Below are 16,006 nucleotides of genomic sequence, written 5' to 3'. Positions count from 1 at the left end.
TAAAACAGGATTCTTTTTCAACATAATTTTTGAGCTTTACTGTGAACATTTTATCAACTTTTTGTTCTCTGGAGAGGAGCATTTTGGCTCTTTCATCCCTGTCACGTATTTTGACTTTATAAAATGAAGTTTTAGATACTCCAGAATTACGAATCACTTCTTTTTCAGGCAAACCCACTAGAATTAAATTAAAAAATCGGTTCTTTTGGCTTCCACTGCAAAACCTTCAACTAAAGCTTTTACAATTCGCAACTTTATTCAAATCTAAGACGGTCATTGTTCATTAACCAACAAAAACAAATTGCGAAAGTATTTTATTTATAAAACAAAACCTAGCTAAAAGTCAGTTCGCAAATCGCTGCCGCACCCTGTATATGATCAAAGGCTGGCTACCCTCATTGATAAATGTTAAAGAACGGCGTATAGTGAAAAAAATGTTTTTGAACAGTTGACCAAGTAGATTGTATAGTGGTTGCTGTTTCCTGCACACTCAGATTGGGATTCACTTCCACCAAAGTTTTTAAAGCGTCATTATCAAAACATACTGACCGCCCACTTCGATTAGCATCAGACAACTCAAAATCAACATTGGAAAACTTTCTAAACCAACGTGAGCATTTATTGACCTCCAATACGTCTCCATTCACATCACAAATTTTTATTGTTACGACTGCTCAACTAGTTTTTTTTGTTATGATTGTTGCACTACAAAAGACAGTGTTGTGCAAGTTATCTATATTATTTACAGAGAATGTCAAAAAAACTGGCCTAGAACTTTTGTGTGGGTGTTTTTTTTTACAAATATTCAAAGTGAAACTAAAAAAAAATAAACATTTAACGAGTGATTTTATTTAAAGTATCAAAGCGCCTTTTAAAGTATTAAAGCACCTTTGCTGCGAGAACTGCTTAAATTCTCAGAGGCATGCTATCAGCAAGCCTTGTTAATAACAATGGTTCTAAGCTATTTCACGCTTCTTAAACGCATTCGAAAAGGCAAGCTTCATCATTATATACTCTTCTTTTAATTTCATCATTTCATTTTATAAATTTATCAACACAGAGTTTTCGAGCGCATTTAAAGCCAAAAAGAGTTTCATCTGACAAAATAACTCCTCTCAGTTAAACAATAATCCAGTCATTATGTGGAATTCAGCTTGTCTCCATACAGCAATAATCCTGTCTTTACGTGCACTTTTGAAGCTTATACATAATTTTTATCTTTTATCAAATATTTATTGGTGGATTTAAATTTATATATATATATATATATATATATATATATATATATATATATATAATCTAAAAAGTAATAGATAAGCACATGGCACTATTAATTAGTAAATAAAAAATATTTATTTTTTTGAAATAAATACTTTAACTTTAAGAAAAAGCATGTTACTCAAGACTCACAAGAAGAAAGTTCAAATGAATAAGATCTATTTTTGGCGCATTTTTTATTTTGCAAAGTGAGCAAATCCATTATCTAATTCTTTGTCTCAGAGAAGGTTACGCGGTTGGAAAACTGTATAAAAAGGGAGTGGAGTTTGTAAATTGTATGATTCACAGACGGGAAAAGTAATATAAAGCTCTTAAAGAAAGCAGTTACTCATTAGTGTTTCAAGGAAGGTTAATATAATTCCCTACATCTTTGGGAACATGTCTATTTTTATGAATTTTATAACTCTCGTTAACTGTCGTTAACAAGTAATGCCGGGATGGCACTATTGAATTGTCAGGGTTTGAGAATTGGGTGTTTGGGTGTTAAGGTTTGTTAATTTGAGTTTGGGGATAAACTCATTGGGGGAAGCACGAAGGGCGTAGGGTGTTTAACAAAAGAGTCATCGAATTAAAAGGCATATGGTTTTGTGCAACCATCATGCATGTCTTTGATAGATGGCATAGTACGTGAAGTTAAGCCACCAGCCAGGCGGCTGAGAACTGCTCGGAGAGATTAAAGGCGTGTAGTTTGATAGGCGTTAGAGTACTGCGTTGAAGGGTGCTATCATTGCGTGAGAGATAATCCGAAATAGAGGCCGAATAAGAAAGGTTTTGGTTTTGAAGTGACCAAAATTATTTCAGCAATACAAACTGTGCAAGCTATTGAAAAAAAAAAAAAGTTCGAAATTGTCATTTTTTTTTAAATTGCCTTTTTTTTGAAGGCGTGGCACAAAAAATATCCCATGAACCATTGATAATTCCTTAAGTTAAACCTTTAGCTATGATACAAATTTTATCTCTCCTGTAATGTTTGTATTTTGAACTTGTTTTAGTCTGCAGAGCTATGATACAAATATATAAAAATACTTTCAATGTCATATTTTTTAATGTTATGTTTACATTGCTAGTTGACACATTTAATTAGTTTTATCAGGTAGAAATTAAATGCGATGAGTTTTATTAATCTCTATAGATTAAAGAAAAAATCTCACTAATTAATAAAAGACATCGTTTCTTTTTGTCTTACTTAATAAATGTCAACATTTCTTTTGTGTTTAAGGTATTATTAGAAATACCTTTCAGACACATATTAATTTTTGTGGAATATCAGCTATGTCGATAAGCTCCTGACACATACAAGATAGCCCGGAAAAACCGTGCATGATTTCATTGACTCCCTCGTCCAGATCACTTTTATGGCATTACATTACTTAATAGCAGTTCATAAACGTTTTTGGTAGGTGGGTGTCTGTCCTGTCTTTTTATACCTAAGTCAATTCTAATCGTTAGAACTGTTATAGCAAATGAGTCATTGCCGATGTAATCTCCAAAGTTTGAACAGTTTTATTAGACACGACAGGTAAAAACTAAGAGCAGCTGTCGCCTATTTACGTACTTAATTAAAATATCTCACTTTTTTAGTTCAATATTTCGTTAACTTAAAAATTTGGTTGAGGAACGAATTTGATATTTTTTCTAAAAGTGCTTAAATTTTAGTTTCAGAAACAGTTTAGTTTTTGTTATAAAAAAAAACTCCATTAAGATAAGCTAAAAAGGTTTGAAAAACAAGAACTTTTAAAATAATACATTTTTTTTGAGATCTTCAAAGTTGTGCGAAAATGAAATCGAAGCGGACTTTCTTTAACTTTATTATCAGCATATGAAACTCATTAAAAACTCTGACTATGCCTGTAAATAGATTAGGGTTTTACACAAAATATTTACTAACCTAAGTTTGGATCTCTTTCTGTAGGTACAGAGCCAGCCACTGAAAAATCATAACTTTTTATAATAAAATTAAGGGCCTAAACAGGCTTAATATCAGGATAAGTGCTCAACTCAGGATAAGTGCTTAACTTAAATCAAAAATCATTTAGGAGTATTCGATTCTACTAAATGGATTTGTTAATTTTTATTTACAATTTTTTATTTTTAATTGTTCGTAATTACTAAGAATATTTAGAGCTTATAGAAATAAATTTGAAAAAGTCTGTATTTACAGAGCTGTAAAATGCAGTTCGGAAATACAAGTTAGCATTTACAAAATCGTGTGTTTAAGAATGTTGCCAGATCTTAATTAAAGCTAGAGGTCAAATGTGTCTTGTAAGGCCTGCATTAAGCTATGATGTCGCCATCATTAACTACTTCTCTGTTTAAGTTTGTTCAACTTAAGTGAGATAACACTCTGAGGCATGTTTCAAACCATTTTTTTTTTTAAATAAAATGTGTTTTTCAAAAAATCCTTAGAATTTATATAATGAGGCATTCAATCAACTTGATTGGTTTGTGACAGAAATGTTGGACAAATATTTTACGGTCGTGTAAGCGTGTATTTGAAATAATACTTTAAATCTGTTGAGCAGCATATATTCTAAATGGTGAAGTAGAAATTATTAAAACGCTCCTCCTTCTACAACAACTCAGTTTTTTCGGGAAAATTTTTTAACTAACGAAAACCAAATTTTTAAAACTTTTATGTTGCATGGCTCTCACCATTCCCCTCTATTTTAAAACCCCCATTTAGCAATTTATCTGAAAATAAACTGTGTTTGTAACATACCTAAATATTTCGCCTTTTACTAAATTTTATACTTACTTTCTAACTTGCATTTATTTACCCAACTCTGCAAGACATCGAATAATGTCTAAACGTGCTAGTTTACCTCACGGTTTGACCTTATCGTCGTTGTCGTAAAAAACTGAATTTTTAACTTCTACTGTATAAAAAGGTTCACCTCTCACCTCAATAATTCTTGGTCTTTTTAACACAATGATTCTTTTACAACTAGCTATTTTGAAATGCCAAGAAACATTATTTCTTAGAACTGTTTTCAAATAACTTTTCCAATCAAAAATTTCATAATCTTCTCCTAAGTGGAAAACTGCAGAATGTTTTTCAATGACCTCCACATACTCTTTGGGGCTAACAATGGTCTCCTTATTACTAATGACCTTTTCAATGGTGCCAAACACCCTATCTGGAGGGATAAAGGAGTGATCTGTTACTGGGAAATCCAGTTCCACTGTTTGAATATGAGGATGAGCTTTATTGTGGAGCCAATAACTGATCATACCAATCATTACTGTATTCTTATTTTGCCCAGGGCATCCATCACAGCACAATCTGAATCTTTTTATGTTGCTAGACATGCTTAAATTATTTAGAGAAAAATAAAAAGCAGATGCAATTTCATTTGATCACTTAGATTGCTCCCCCTCTATCCAATAGTGAGAATCAATATTTTCTTTGTTAAGTGTATTATGTGAGCTCCCTTTTACAATTGTAAAATTATAAAAGTTGAGCTGCCTCCTATAATATGCAGCTTGATCTGATAGTTTAGGTAAGACTTGGTTCTTCTCACAATCAAATGAGAGGGTAACAAGGTCATCACTTTCTTCCCTCAGCTTGTCAAAATAAGCATCAGCTCTTTGGCAATGGATGTTTAATTTTAAAACTATTTTTTCTCTTCCGCTTGGAGATCTTTTGTATTTTTGATTCTAGTTTTAAGTTCAGAACATGCAGAGCAGGTGTCAACTCTAAGGGTCCCAAAACCTAGATTATACTCTGTATTGAATATATTAGTAAAAAACCAATAGGTAACTTTTAATTGACTATCACACTTTTTGTTATACATCCTCCACATTGCAGCAGTTGAGAGTTCAGCTGGGAAGTACTGCCTACATTTTGAGTGTGACCTACAGTAGTGCTTTTCACTAACTTGAAATGATTCTATGAATTTATTTACTTTCTCTTTTTTCTCAACAAACTTCTCTGCTTTCCTGTCTCCACCTCTACTTTCTTTGGCTGAAGTACCAGATTTTTGATATCTACTGATAACTCCAAGCAGTCTATGTTTTTTTATGCCTAATATTCCCATAAATGTTCTCCTACAAACTGGTATTCTTATAGAGGAAGAGACAGCCTTTGTAACAAAATATTTTACAGTAAATTCTCTTTTCCTATTTGATTCACCTTTAACACGTTTCGGCTGTAGGGATGAACAATGCTTCAAAATGAAGTTGTCCTGGTCCATTTTCTTACTTGTTTGATAAAATCGCTCATTGAAAGTGATGACATCACTCTGTGACAGGCAGTGACATTGGAAAGCACCCAATTTGTGCTTGCATGAAGGGATTTTTGGTGGACTCTTCTTTGAATGCCTGCAGAAAAATAGAAGTTAAAAGTTAATAAACATAATTACAAACAATACTTCATCAGTAATGCACACCTAGCTTTCTTCTCCCTTGCTCGTTTTGTGTTTTTGGGGTCTGCCACGCGTTTGCGTGACTGCAGTCTGCTTGTTTTTCTTACTTTTCGATCGTTTTCCATCGCAAAAAGTCTGTAAATGTTTAGTTAATTAATATTTCATAAATATTTTCTACTTTTTCTATTACTTACAAGACAAATCACGAAGAATTTGCAATTTCCAGAGGATAAAAGCATTAAAAACGAAAGTATTTTCAATATCAGCTGTTGTGATCACGTGGTATGATAAGTGCTTTCCTATTGGCTGAAATAATAAACTGTTTTGAAGCAGCTGCGCAAACAAAAAGAGCCAGTTTTGAACCATTTGCTGAATTTTACATAGTAAAAACTATAGGGTTGAACAGGTTTTGCATCATTTTTTTAATTTTTCAATATAATGCGAGCCATTACGAAACATTTAGCGTGCTTCATTCAAAATCGAAAAAAATGTCAAAGGGCCGGTTTTGAAGCTGACGGTCTCATATATATATATATATATATATATATATATATATTTTTATATATATTTTTATATATATATATATATATATATATATATATATATTATGTATGAATAAAGTTATTTACCAATGTTGTCGAAATCAATTTCTATTTTGAATAGTAAAGAAAGTAACTAAATAGCACCCATCTTTGTAGCTTCATACATTTGTTTAAAAATCGACAACTAAAACTATTGTGCTAAATATCATAACCCAGCTTTTATTATAACCCATCTCATTTATTAATATTAAAACCCGCGGGAATTATGTGCCAATTCACAGGTAAACCATAGTTTCAGGCATGGCATATCTGTGCTTTGTTTGATACAGACACAATTACTAAAAGATAAGTTATTAATAAGAATGTTGATTGGTTAGTTTTAACATGTATCATTTGTATTTATATAAGACTTTCACTAGCCTCGAAAGTCAATCCATATTATGCTTGAATTTCGAGGCATTATGGATTTGAGTTTATGCGTAAATTACTATAAATGTCTCATACGTAGTCTCTTAAATGTTTCTTACCAAGTGTAAATACAATACAGGAGCCTGTAAATACAGGTCTGAATATTGTTTATAGAAATGAAGCATGCATAACTAGAATTGGAACTATAAAACGTCTTGGTCTTACCGAACACGTTAAAAATCCAAACGTTATTTCATTAAGTTAGTAGAATAGTAACCAGACCACACTTTCCATCTTTGCCGAACTAACTCAATATTTTCTGTATTCTAATGACTTCTGCACCGAGCAAGCGTTTTAACATTACTAGTAATATTATTATGTTATTAAAAAAGAAGTGAAATTCCTCTACAGCATTGATGTTTGTCAATTGTCAGCGAAACTATTGATTGGTTAAGGTTTCAAACTTCAATTTAATATCTGTAGATATTGCAGACCATTTTGGTAGAAAATCTTATACCAATCAAAATCAATACCAACTTTTCGAAGGAACTGTATAAGAGCTGCTCAAATTTTTTTTTTTTTTTCTTATTGTTTTCATTTTCTTTTTAGGAACTTTTACGACTTTTTCCAGTAGATTTAAAAAGCCGATTTGAAACCACCATGATGAGATTGGGCTCCATATCAGCTTAGAGCCCTTGTTCACACTTTTTAGGCCACTGAGTGGCTTGGCGAACTATATTTTTTTTTATTTAGAGATTATACTTATATTAGGATTTTTTCAGTCCGACAGGGATAACATCAATTGACAAAAATGACTTGATAGAATGCTCCGAGATAAAATAATAACTTTCAATGAGGACTGTACATAGACTAGACTAATATTCAATTCCCGTCCCTTGATGGGTTTTTAACACCTTAAAGAATAACAGTTTAGAATAAAGTTTTTTTCCTTGAGTTTTTTCTTTAAGTCTAGTTTTTCTGCAACCTCCAAAACATCTAACATAAAAAAAAGGCCGTTCTCTCTAATGCGCACGAGGTACCTTCTTCTGCCATCTGTCTCTCTTTTAAGTGTTTCAGGAAAGACAGTTGCACTTTTTCAAAAGGTTATTCACATTATTGATTTGGTACAAAATTTTGTACCACGTCAGAGTGCTCAGAAGGAAACTCCCGCTCGAAGCTCATTTAGAGAGGAGCGCGACTGAGCAACTACTATACAATCATCTTACACAACAATGTGTTCGAAGGTGTGGGAATCACATTAGCTGAGGCCTTCGTAAAATGATCAGCTTGCCCAATGTAACCCGACGACTCTGTTTGTGTAAAATATTCCTTTGTATAGAATATTCATGCGTACTACATTATTAATATTATAATGAATATTATATTATTTGGTAACTGTTCCCCCTGTTTTTATAATTCAAAAGTAAAACAATGTTTTTTTTTATTGTTTTTTTTTATCTATTTACAGCTATGTATTGTGTTATCTAAAACGCCATTCTGAAGAAAGCTGTACAATTCTTTGTTGCCACGATTTTGTATGATATGTAGAAATGTTGAAATAAAACTCTATTTTTGATAGATGTATTTTTTGTGTGAGTTTTATCAAAATAGCATTTGGTTTTTTTTAAATCCTCGACTAATTTAGAATAAAAATCAACATCTTCCTCAATCATATAGATGTCGATTTTTTTATTTTTTTGAAATGTACATTTATGAATTTGCTTTTCTTTGTTTATTTGCATCATTTTTGAAATAATAGGTAACTATAGCATTTATTGCTTTGAAAAAAGATTCTAAATTGTAGAATTTTTCATTAATTCAGCTTTAATGAATGTTACACTTACAAACTATTTCATAACTCCCTTTTCTTCTTTGATGTAATATAATATACTTCATCAACTCAGTCTTTCTTAGTCTTTAATAACCTGTTGGGCTAACCTCGTAATTCGCCTCTTTTCATAACTCTTTAAACGTTAATGATTTTGAATTTAATCTGTCATCAAACGAAAGTGAATAATCAGACCAATAAGATTTGTTCGATGTAATAACTGATGCGCATATTTCAACAGATGCAATTGACTTTATTAATTTAATCAACTCAGCCTTTCTTAGTCTTGTTTAACCAGTTAGGCTAAAGAGTTAGGCTAAAAAAATGGAACTCCAAGTTCTCTATACTGCCATTGAAATTATAAAGTTATCTAAGGAATTCGATAATGAAATTCATCTTGTCATCGATATTTTTCTATGAGAATCCCTCAAGTTTTTTTTAAAACTAAAATCAAAAATCTAATCTTAAAAAAAGTAAATATTTCCATTAAAATGATGACTTTATTTATGGACTACACCAAAATATAATGAAAGATAAATATAATGACAGACGTGATAGATAAATATAATGACAGAAATGACAGATAAATATAATGACAGACACGAAAGATAAATATAATGACAGACATGACAGATAAATATAATGACGATCTCATGGACGATAAACGATCTCATAGACAATAAACAACGCGAAGAATTTTAGACAATATTAATAAATGTATAAAGAAATAAGTAATAAATCTGAAACAAAACGTCAAAGGTCGGAACAAAAAAGTAACACTGATTTAGAAAATACTATTAACAAAGAAGATAATAGCGAAGTTGGGTGGATGAGTAATGATAGAACATATTAACTGGCAATCAAGTCTTCAAGCAACCATGGTAAAAGGGTTAATGTAACTAATAGTTCAGATGAGAAATCTAACAAAACTGGACAAGATATATGGAAAAAGCTGAATTGTGTCTCCTTACCAACATCTAATGGCGATAAAAAAGTTTACGAAAATTTGGAAGCTTTGTTTAACGCGTGCATCGATCAAGCTTTAGCAACAACAGAATATAAATTATTACACGAAATAGCAATGATAAAACTAAAAAAAGCTAAAAAAACTAAAGAGCTTGGGTACTTATCAACACACTTTATGAAATTAGCATCATGTAACAAGGACTTGACAGACCTCAATAACAACCTAAAAAGGTTATGGGAAGTTGAAGAAGATAAAGTTTTGCAAAGAGGAAATACAATGAGAACAGATGATATTAAAGCACTAAATGTAATGCAGAATCTCTAAAAATGAACAACGGTAGATACAAACTGAAAAAGCTCTGGAAAGAAGACATTTCGATAACAATTATAAAAGAGCATTAAACCGTTTGGTAAACACGGAAAAATATCTAACGAAAAACGAAAGTCTCCTAAGTAACTATAATATCGTTATAAAGCAATATCAACGGAAAGGATACTTAGAGAAAGTCGATAACAAAAATGTATCCGATAGTTGGTATCTAGCACATTTTCCAGTTGTCCGCCTCTATAAATCAAATACTAAAGTTGGTACCGTTTTTTTTTTTGCAAAGTACAAAAGTAACTCAGTAAACAATGGTACATGGGTCATATATCGGACCCATGTGGGCTGTTTAATGGGGCCTATGTTGGAAGCCTATATGAGACTCATAAAAATTTGTCCGCAGTTTATCAACGGGTCCTATATGGGCTAGTCCATATAGTTAGCCCATATTAGACCCTACAAACTCCTGTTTTTATTTTGTTTTTCTTAACAGAGTTTTTCATGGTTCGCCCATATTGGACCCAACAAACTCCTATTTTCTTTGATTTACCTTGACCCAAGCATAATTTTTTAGAGTTAGCCCATATTGGACCCAATAAACTCCCATTTTCTTTTACTAACTTTGACCTATATGGCGTATTCGATGGTTGGCCCATATTGGACCCAATAAACTCCTTCTTTTTGGACCCAATAAACTCCTTCTTTCAGATTTTATAAAGGCTCTTGCAGGTGCATCACAAATAATATCATTTATAGTAACTGCATAGTGTTTATCTAAGCAATGTATATCTTCAACACCCAGTTGTTTCATTTCTGTAACAAAATCGTTTAAATAATCAAACAGTGAAGATGGCTTTGTTATACCTTAATACAGTCCAATAATAAACACATCATTTAAAGATACTTCAATTATAGAACCTAAAATAGGCCATAGCTGCACATTTGAGCTACGCATTTGAGCTATTTAGTCTTAGATTTAGACAATCAGCAAGCAACTTTTATGTTTGTAGGAGCCTTCTAATGGCATTTTCAACTCCAACATGATGATACACACCCCCTTTAACTACTTTTTGTAAAACACTAGATGGTGCTTTTAATAAAGCTCACATTTTGAAATATTTTTAACAAAGCATTAACAGCCCTATGGGAAACATTGAATTCTGTTATCCATAGCGGAAGTTCTTCTTGTATAATGTAGTCATCACTGCTCAATGAACTTGAAATTGACTCATTATCAGAATTATTGCTAAATTCTGATAAGTCATTTTAAACAAAATCATTATTTAAAGTTGAACAAGCTCAATATGATGGAATTTCTGTAAATGCATTTTGTGGCTATTCGATTTCCGTTATTTCATCACCCCATTTACAGAATACATGTGAGTCGCGTGTAGATATAATTTCAATCGCATCGTTTAATATCACTTCTTCATTCATTAAATTATCTTGACTTATTTTAGTTAGCATTGTGCTAACAATTTTTTGTACTTTACGACGCTGTGTTCTTGAACATCTTTCCATGGTATAAAAAGAACTTTTTTCTAAAAAAGAGTACTGTTTCTTAAAAGCACAATATTGTATTGCATTAATATATTAATGCAATGCAATATTGTAAATATTGCCATTCACGATAGTTATAAACAGGAAAAAATGACACATCACAAAGTAAATTTGTCATTATGATAAATTTAGTTTTATAAATTTATTTATAAAGATAATCTTAGTAAAGCAATTTCTTGAATCATCGTTATTAATACTAAAACTGCATTGAGGCATTATACCTTAAGGAAATTCTTATGTTTTAAATAAAATACAACAACAACAAAAATAACTAACATCATCTAACATCATCAATAACATCATTTTTTGATTCGTAAACTCTAAATTCACGAGGCGATTATTCATTTTTAATTTTTCAAGTTAACCTTTTTTATATCTGCCTCGATGTCAGTTATTTTTAACAAAGATAAGCCCACGTTAAAACTACACAGGTCCAGTAAAGTTGAATTATCTTGCTTTTTAACATTTTTTTTGTTGTGTTTGCCCACATTGGTTTCATAAACAAACCAACTATCAAACACACTTATGACTGATATGAGTCAGCCTGTAACAGGCCCTATGTGCACTTGCCCACTTCTAAATTTATATATGGGAAGCCCATATTAAAACCAGACCGGTCCCGTAAAGTTGTGCTCACTATTTGTTAAATGTGTTTGCCCATATTGGTCCCGCAAAAAAACATAACATCAGACACACTTAGGACCGAAGTGAGGATGCCTACAATTGGCTCTAGGTGGGCTTGCTTACAGGAAATCAGTGAACGATGTCATTTATCAAGGTCCCAAGCTTCAACAAGATCTAGTGGTAGTTCTACTTAGATTTCGAAAATACCTGATGGCGTTGGCTTGTGATGTATCGGAAATGTATTTAAGATTCGGAATACACCAGGACGATCCGAGTCACTTTTGGATTTTGTGGAGAAGTCTGCATATCAAAGAAGAAGCAGAAGTTTTAATCGAATGGTGTTTGCAATCAACTGGTTGCCTTTTATGGCGTAGTATGTGACACAAGAACACACAAAAAAATGCTTCTAAAAATACCCATTAGCTTCAGAAGTTCTTGGATTAAGCTATATGGACGACCAAGCAGGCAGAAAAATATCTAAAATGCATTTAATATACATCAAAAACTGGTCAAAAAGATGTCTGAACTAACGTCCTGAATGAGTGCGAAATAGACGTCAATCTTTTCTGCACCTAATATGATGCATTACTTGCATCATTAAATCCTTTGAAATGGTGTTTTACAGAAAAATTTTGCAGACCTAAATTTGGGTGTGTTTCTGCATTTATAGAGCCAGTCATTGAGAAAAGCATAATTAGATGTGACGGCATTCAGGGGCCCCACAAGTTTAGTATCAGGATAAGAGCTGCATTAGCATTTCTACTTATACACACACCGAATTTGGAGATGTAGGAAATGCATACGTACAAAAAATTACGTATACAAATATAATAAGTATAATATATCATAATAAGTAGCTTCATTTACTAATTCAACTTTATGCTGTATAGGAAGATTTAACTCATAAATCAATTAGGACTATTCGATTCTAGTAGATGGATTTGTTAACTGTTATTTACGACTTTTTATTTTTCATTGTTCGAATTTTTATTTACAAGTTACTAAATTAAAAGTTTACCCTAAGAATATTTTTCGTCGACTGCTAAAAATTCAGAAATTCAGCCTGTATTTTGTAATTACTGAGAATATTTTGAGCTTATAGGATTAAATTTTAAAAAGTCTGTATTTACAGAGCTGTAAAATGCAGTTCGTAAATACAAATTAGCATTTACAAAATCGTGTGTTTAAGAATGGTGCCAGAACTTAATTAAAGCTAGAGGTCATATGTGTCTTGTAAGGCCTGCATTAAGCTATGATGTCGCCATCATTAACTACTTCTCTGTTAAAGTTTGTTCAACTTATGTGAGATAACACTCTGAGGCATGTTTCAAAACTTTTAAAAATAAAATACTTTTTTCAAAGATCAAAATAAAACTTGTTTACAAAAAACCTGTAGAATTTATACATAGAGATATTGCAGCAGTTTAATTGGTTTATGAGTCATTAAAAATGTTGGACAAATATTTGAAAGTCGCGTAAACGTCTATTTGAAATTACATTTTTAATCTGTTGAGCAGCATGTAATCAGCAGCATAATGTAAAGTAGAGATTAATAAAACGCTACTCCTCCTCTAGCAGCTCAGTTTTCTTGAGAAAAGTTAAAAGCTAACAATACAATTTTTTACTAAGTTTTTACATATTTCTAATAGAAAAATTATTAAGGGACATATTTATCATAAAAAATTAGAAAACTTATTAAAAACTTAAGAGCAAAAGTAAAATAAGATTGATATGGAGGCTAAAAGGAAATAAAAGATCTAAAAAACAGGCGATTCTGTATATGAAGAGGCAAGCAATATATTTAACGATGCATATTTGTCAGCAAAAGCAATATTTTCAAGGTCAAGGTTTTTTAGGATTTTGACTTCACTAAATCTTTCATATGATACCATGGTTTCTTTCATTTTCTTTCGGGAAAATTCTCATCACTTGTCTTTCGGTATTTTTACTATTTGACCAAGAAAAATGCTTCGACAAGATAAAATCCATCAGCTAGCAATTTGCACAAAACAACAAACAACACCTATCCAAGCAAATCAACTGCTGATAACTTTGCGAAATCCACTAAGATATGAAAAAAGAAACATGTTTTGACAAGTTAATAAATTATCTAATATTATATAAAAGAGAATAAAGTGCTCAATTTGGTGAGGATAATAATAGTAAACTAATTATCTTTCGCCAAATTCCTATCTCTACGAAAAACTAAAACAGAAATCTAGGAAATAATTAATGCAGCTAATCTTCAAATATTTTCAAGGAGGAATCTAGGTTCAAATTAACGAAGCAACATTTTTGTTAGAATTAACGCTCATGGAGAATAAAGAAAGCAGATTTAAAATAAAACATTTTAAACCAGTTTGAATGTGTATTCAAATAGAAACTGGTTCTACATGTTTGCAGCTATTTAAACCAATCACAGCAGTGTATAGAGACAGCCATTAAGCTTTGCGTTTTAGCCAACTGTAATCAGCGATGAAAAGTTGTATAGTATATCTGTTCTTTCTCGCCAGTGCATTAATTGCAATTGAATGTCGCATAATTGATTATTACCAGTATTTGATGAAAGATGCACTCATTGGAAATCAAGGTATGTATAATATTATTACTTTGTATGTAATTTCTGTATATGTTTTAGAATAAAACTTTTAAATCCTTGTTTCTAAGCCACTTCAGCAAGTTAACTATTTTTTGTCTAGGTATTATCCCACCAAATTGTATAAAGAGTAATAAAATGCTTAATTGGTAAGTTTTTGATTTGTAGAAAGGAATGAAGTGCTCGAATTTTCTACTTTTTCTTATATTTATTTTGTTGTGTAACTGTGATTTCTAGATGGAATATTTATATAAACGGTACATTTTCATGCATAGCCGTTTCTAGACACCGCGGGAGTTCACGGCAAAATGTGACATCTTCACAATACCATATGTAAAAATGAACATAGTCTAGACTTACTTTCAATTCCAGTCCCTATATGGGCGTTTTCCATCATTAAGAATAAGTAGCTCAGAATGAAGTTTCGAAGGAAATGAAAGTTTACAACATACCCAAACATGTAATGCGGATGTCATACTATGCATGCATAACGTTATGTTAAGTTACCATTTAATGTGGCTATCAAGTTTTGCTAAGAATTTTGCACTTCACAAACTAACTGCTCGACAACAGTCCTTTGAGCCTCTCTTGTGATATGGGTAATCTCACATACGACTGGATCTATTTTAGTGCAAAGAAGAATTTTTCTCCTGATAGCACTGTGGCTGGATGTGTAAGGAAGAGACAAAATGCGATGCTGAGATTGCCGTACAACTTTAGAAGCTGCTTGCTGTAAATGTAGTTCAGCATGTCTTGCGGACAGGAAGAGACGTGGTTTGGAAAAGTGGGATGACTGAAATGACTTTCAAAGCTAAGTGGTCTTCTTTAAAGTCTTGAAATTTTATTTTAAGCATTCAGAGCCTCACTTGCAGTTTTTTCTCCTTAAGACTTTTTGTCTCTAATTTTTCGATGAGAAGAGAAAACTGTACACCCCATACACACCGTACGTGTATCCACTAACGGAAGAGAAAATTCTCTTCTGCATGCCTCATCTGGAATGTTTAGTCTTTATTCTTCTGCCGACTTAGAACAAAAATGTTTTAGTGTTCTTCCGTTCATTTTTTTTGGAAGCTTTTTCTCTATGGCTAGTTTTCCTATAAGCTCCAAACCATTTAACAGAAAAAAAGGCCGTTCTCTCTAAAGTGCTTTAGGTACCTTCTTATACCAATTGTTTCCCTTCTAAGTCTTTCCAAAAGACATTTGGACTTTTTCTGATGATAGCTCACATTATTGATTTGGTAAAAAAATCAGAGTGCTCAGAAGAAAACGCCTGCACGGAGCTCATTTGGAGAGGAACGTGACTGCGCGAGTATTACCCAGTCATTTTAGCACAATTATTTGCTAGACAGTTGGAACTCCCATCAGCTGTGGACCTCGACATAATGACCAGCTTGCCCACAGTAGCCCGACGGCTCCGTTTGTATGCAATAATCTTTAATTTAGAATATTCAATACGTAATGTAACTGTTTACAATTCAAGAGAAAAATAAAAAGGTTTTTTTTTTTTTTTTACAGCCT

At 31.9% G+C, this 16,006-nt stretch overlaps 1 protein-coding gene and 1 pseudogene across 1 annotated transcript; both read right to left on the bottom strand.

Annotated features, from left to right (window-relative positions):
• Positions 1-3,898: 3,898 nt before the first annotated feature.
• Positions 3,899-5,873, bottom strand: LOC149880244 (uncharacterized). Its single transcript, XM_090071043.1, has 2 exons — positions 5,667-5,873; positions 3,899-5,598 (listed from the first exon to the last, which is right to left on the bottom strand). The coding sequence occupies exons 1-2, from the start codon at positions 5,765-5,767 to the stop codon at positions 4,893-4,895; spliced, it is 807 nt and encodes a 268-aa protein (XP_089927169.1). The 5' UTR covers positions 5,768-5,873; the 3' UTR covers positions 3,899-4,892.
• A 4,451-nt stretch (positions 5,874-10,324) lies between these two features.
• Positions 10,325-11,248, bottom strand: LOC149880243 (uncharacterized; annotated as a pseudogene).
• Positions 11,249-16,006: the final 4,758 nt, after the last annotated feature.

Source organism: Hydra viridissima, unplaced genomic scaffold, assembly GCF_058129835.1.
Source record: "Hydra viridissima isolate aposymbiotic clone 2 unplaced genomic scaffold, HvirCarnegie_v1 scaffold_13, whole genome shotgun sequence".
In the NCBI taxonomy this organism is placed as follows: Eukaryota; Metazoa; Cnidaria; class Hydrozoa; order Anthoathecata; family Hydridae; genus Hydra; species Hydra viridissima.
This window is presented reverse-complemented; position numbering and strand designations above follow the sequence as displayed.

Coding starts and splice junctions, on each gene's coding strand:
- LOC149880244 (XM_090071043.1), bottom strand. CDS start 5,767: ATGGAAAACGATCGAAAAGTAAGAAAAACAAGCAGACTGCAGTCACGC. Junction 5,599..5,666: donor GCAAGGGAGAAGAAAGCTAG/GTGTGCATTACT, acceptor ATTTTTCTGCAG/GCATTCAAAGAAGAGTCCAC.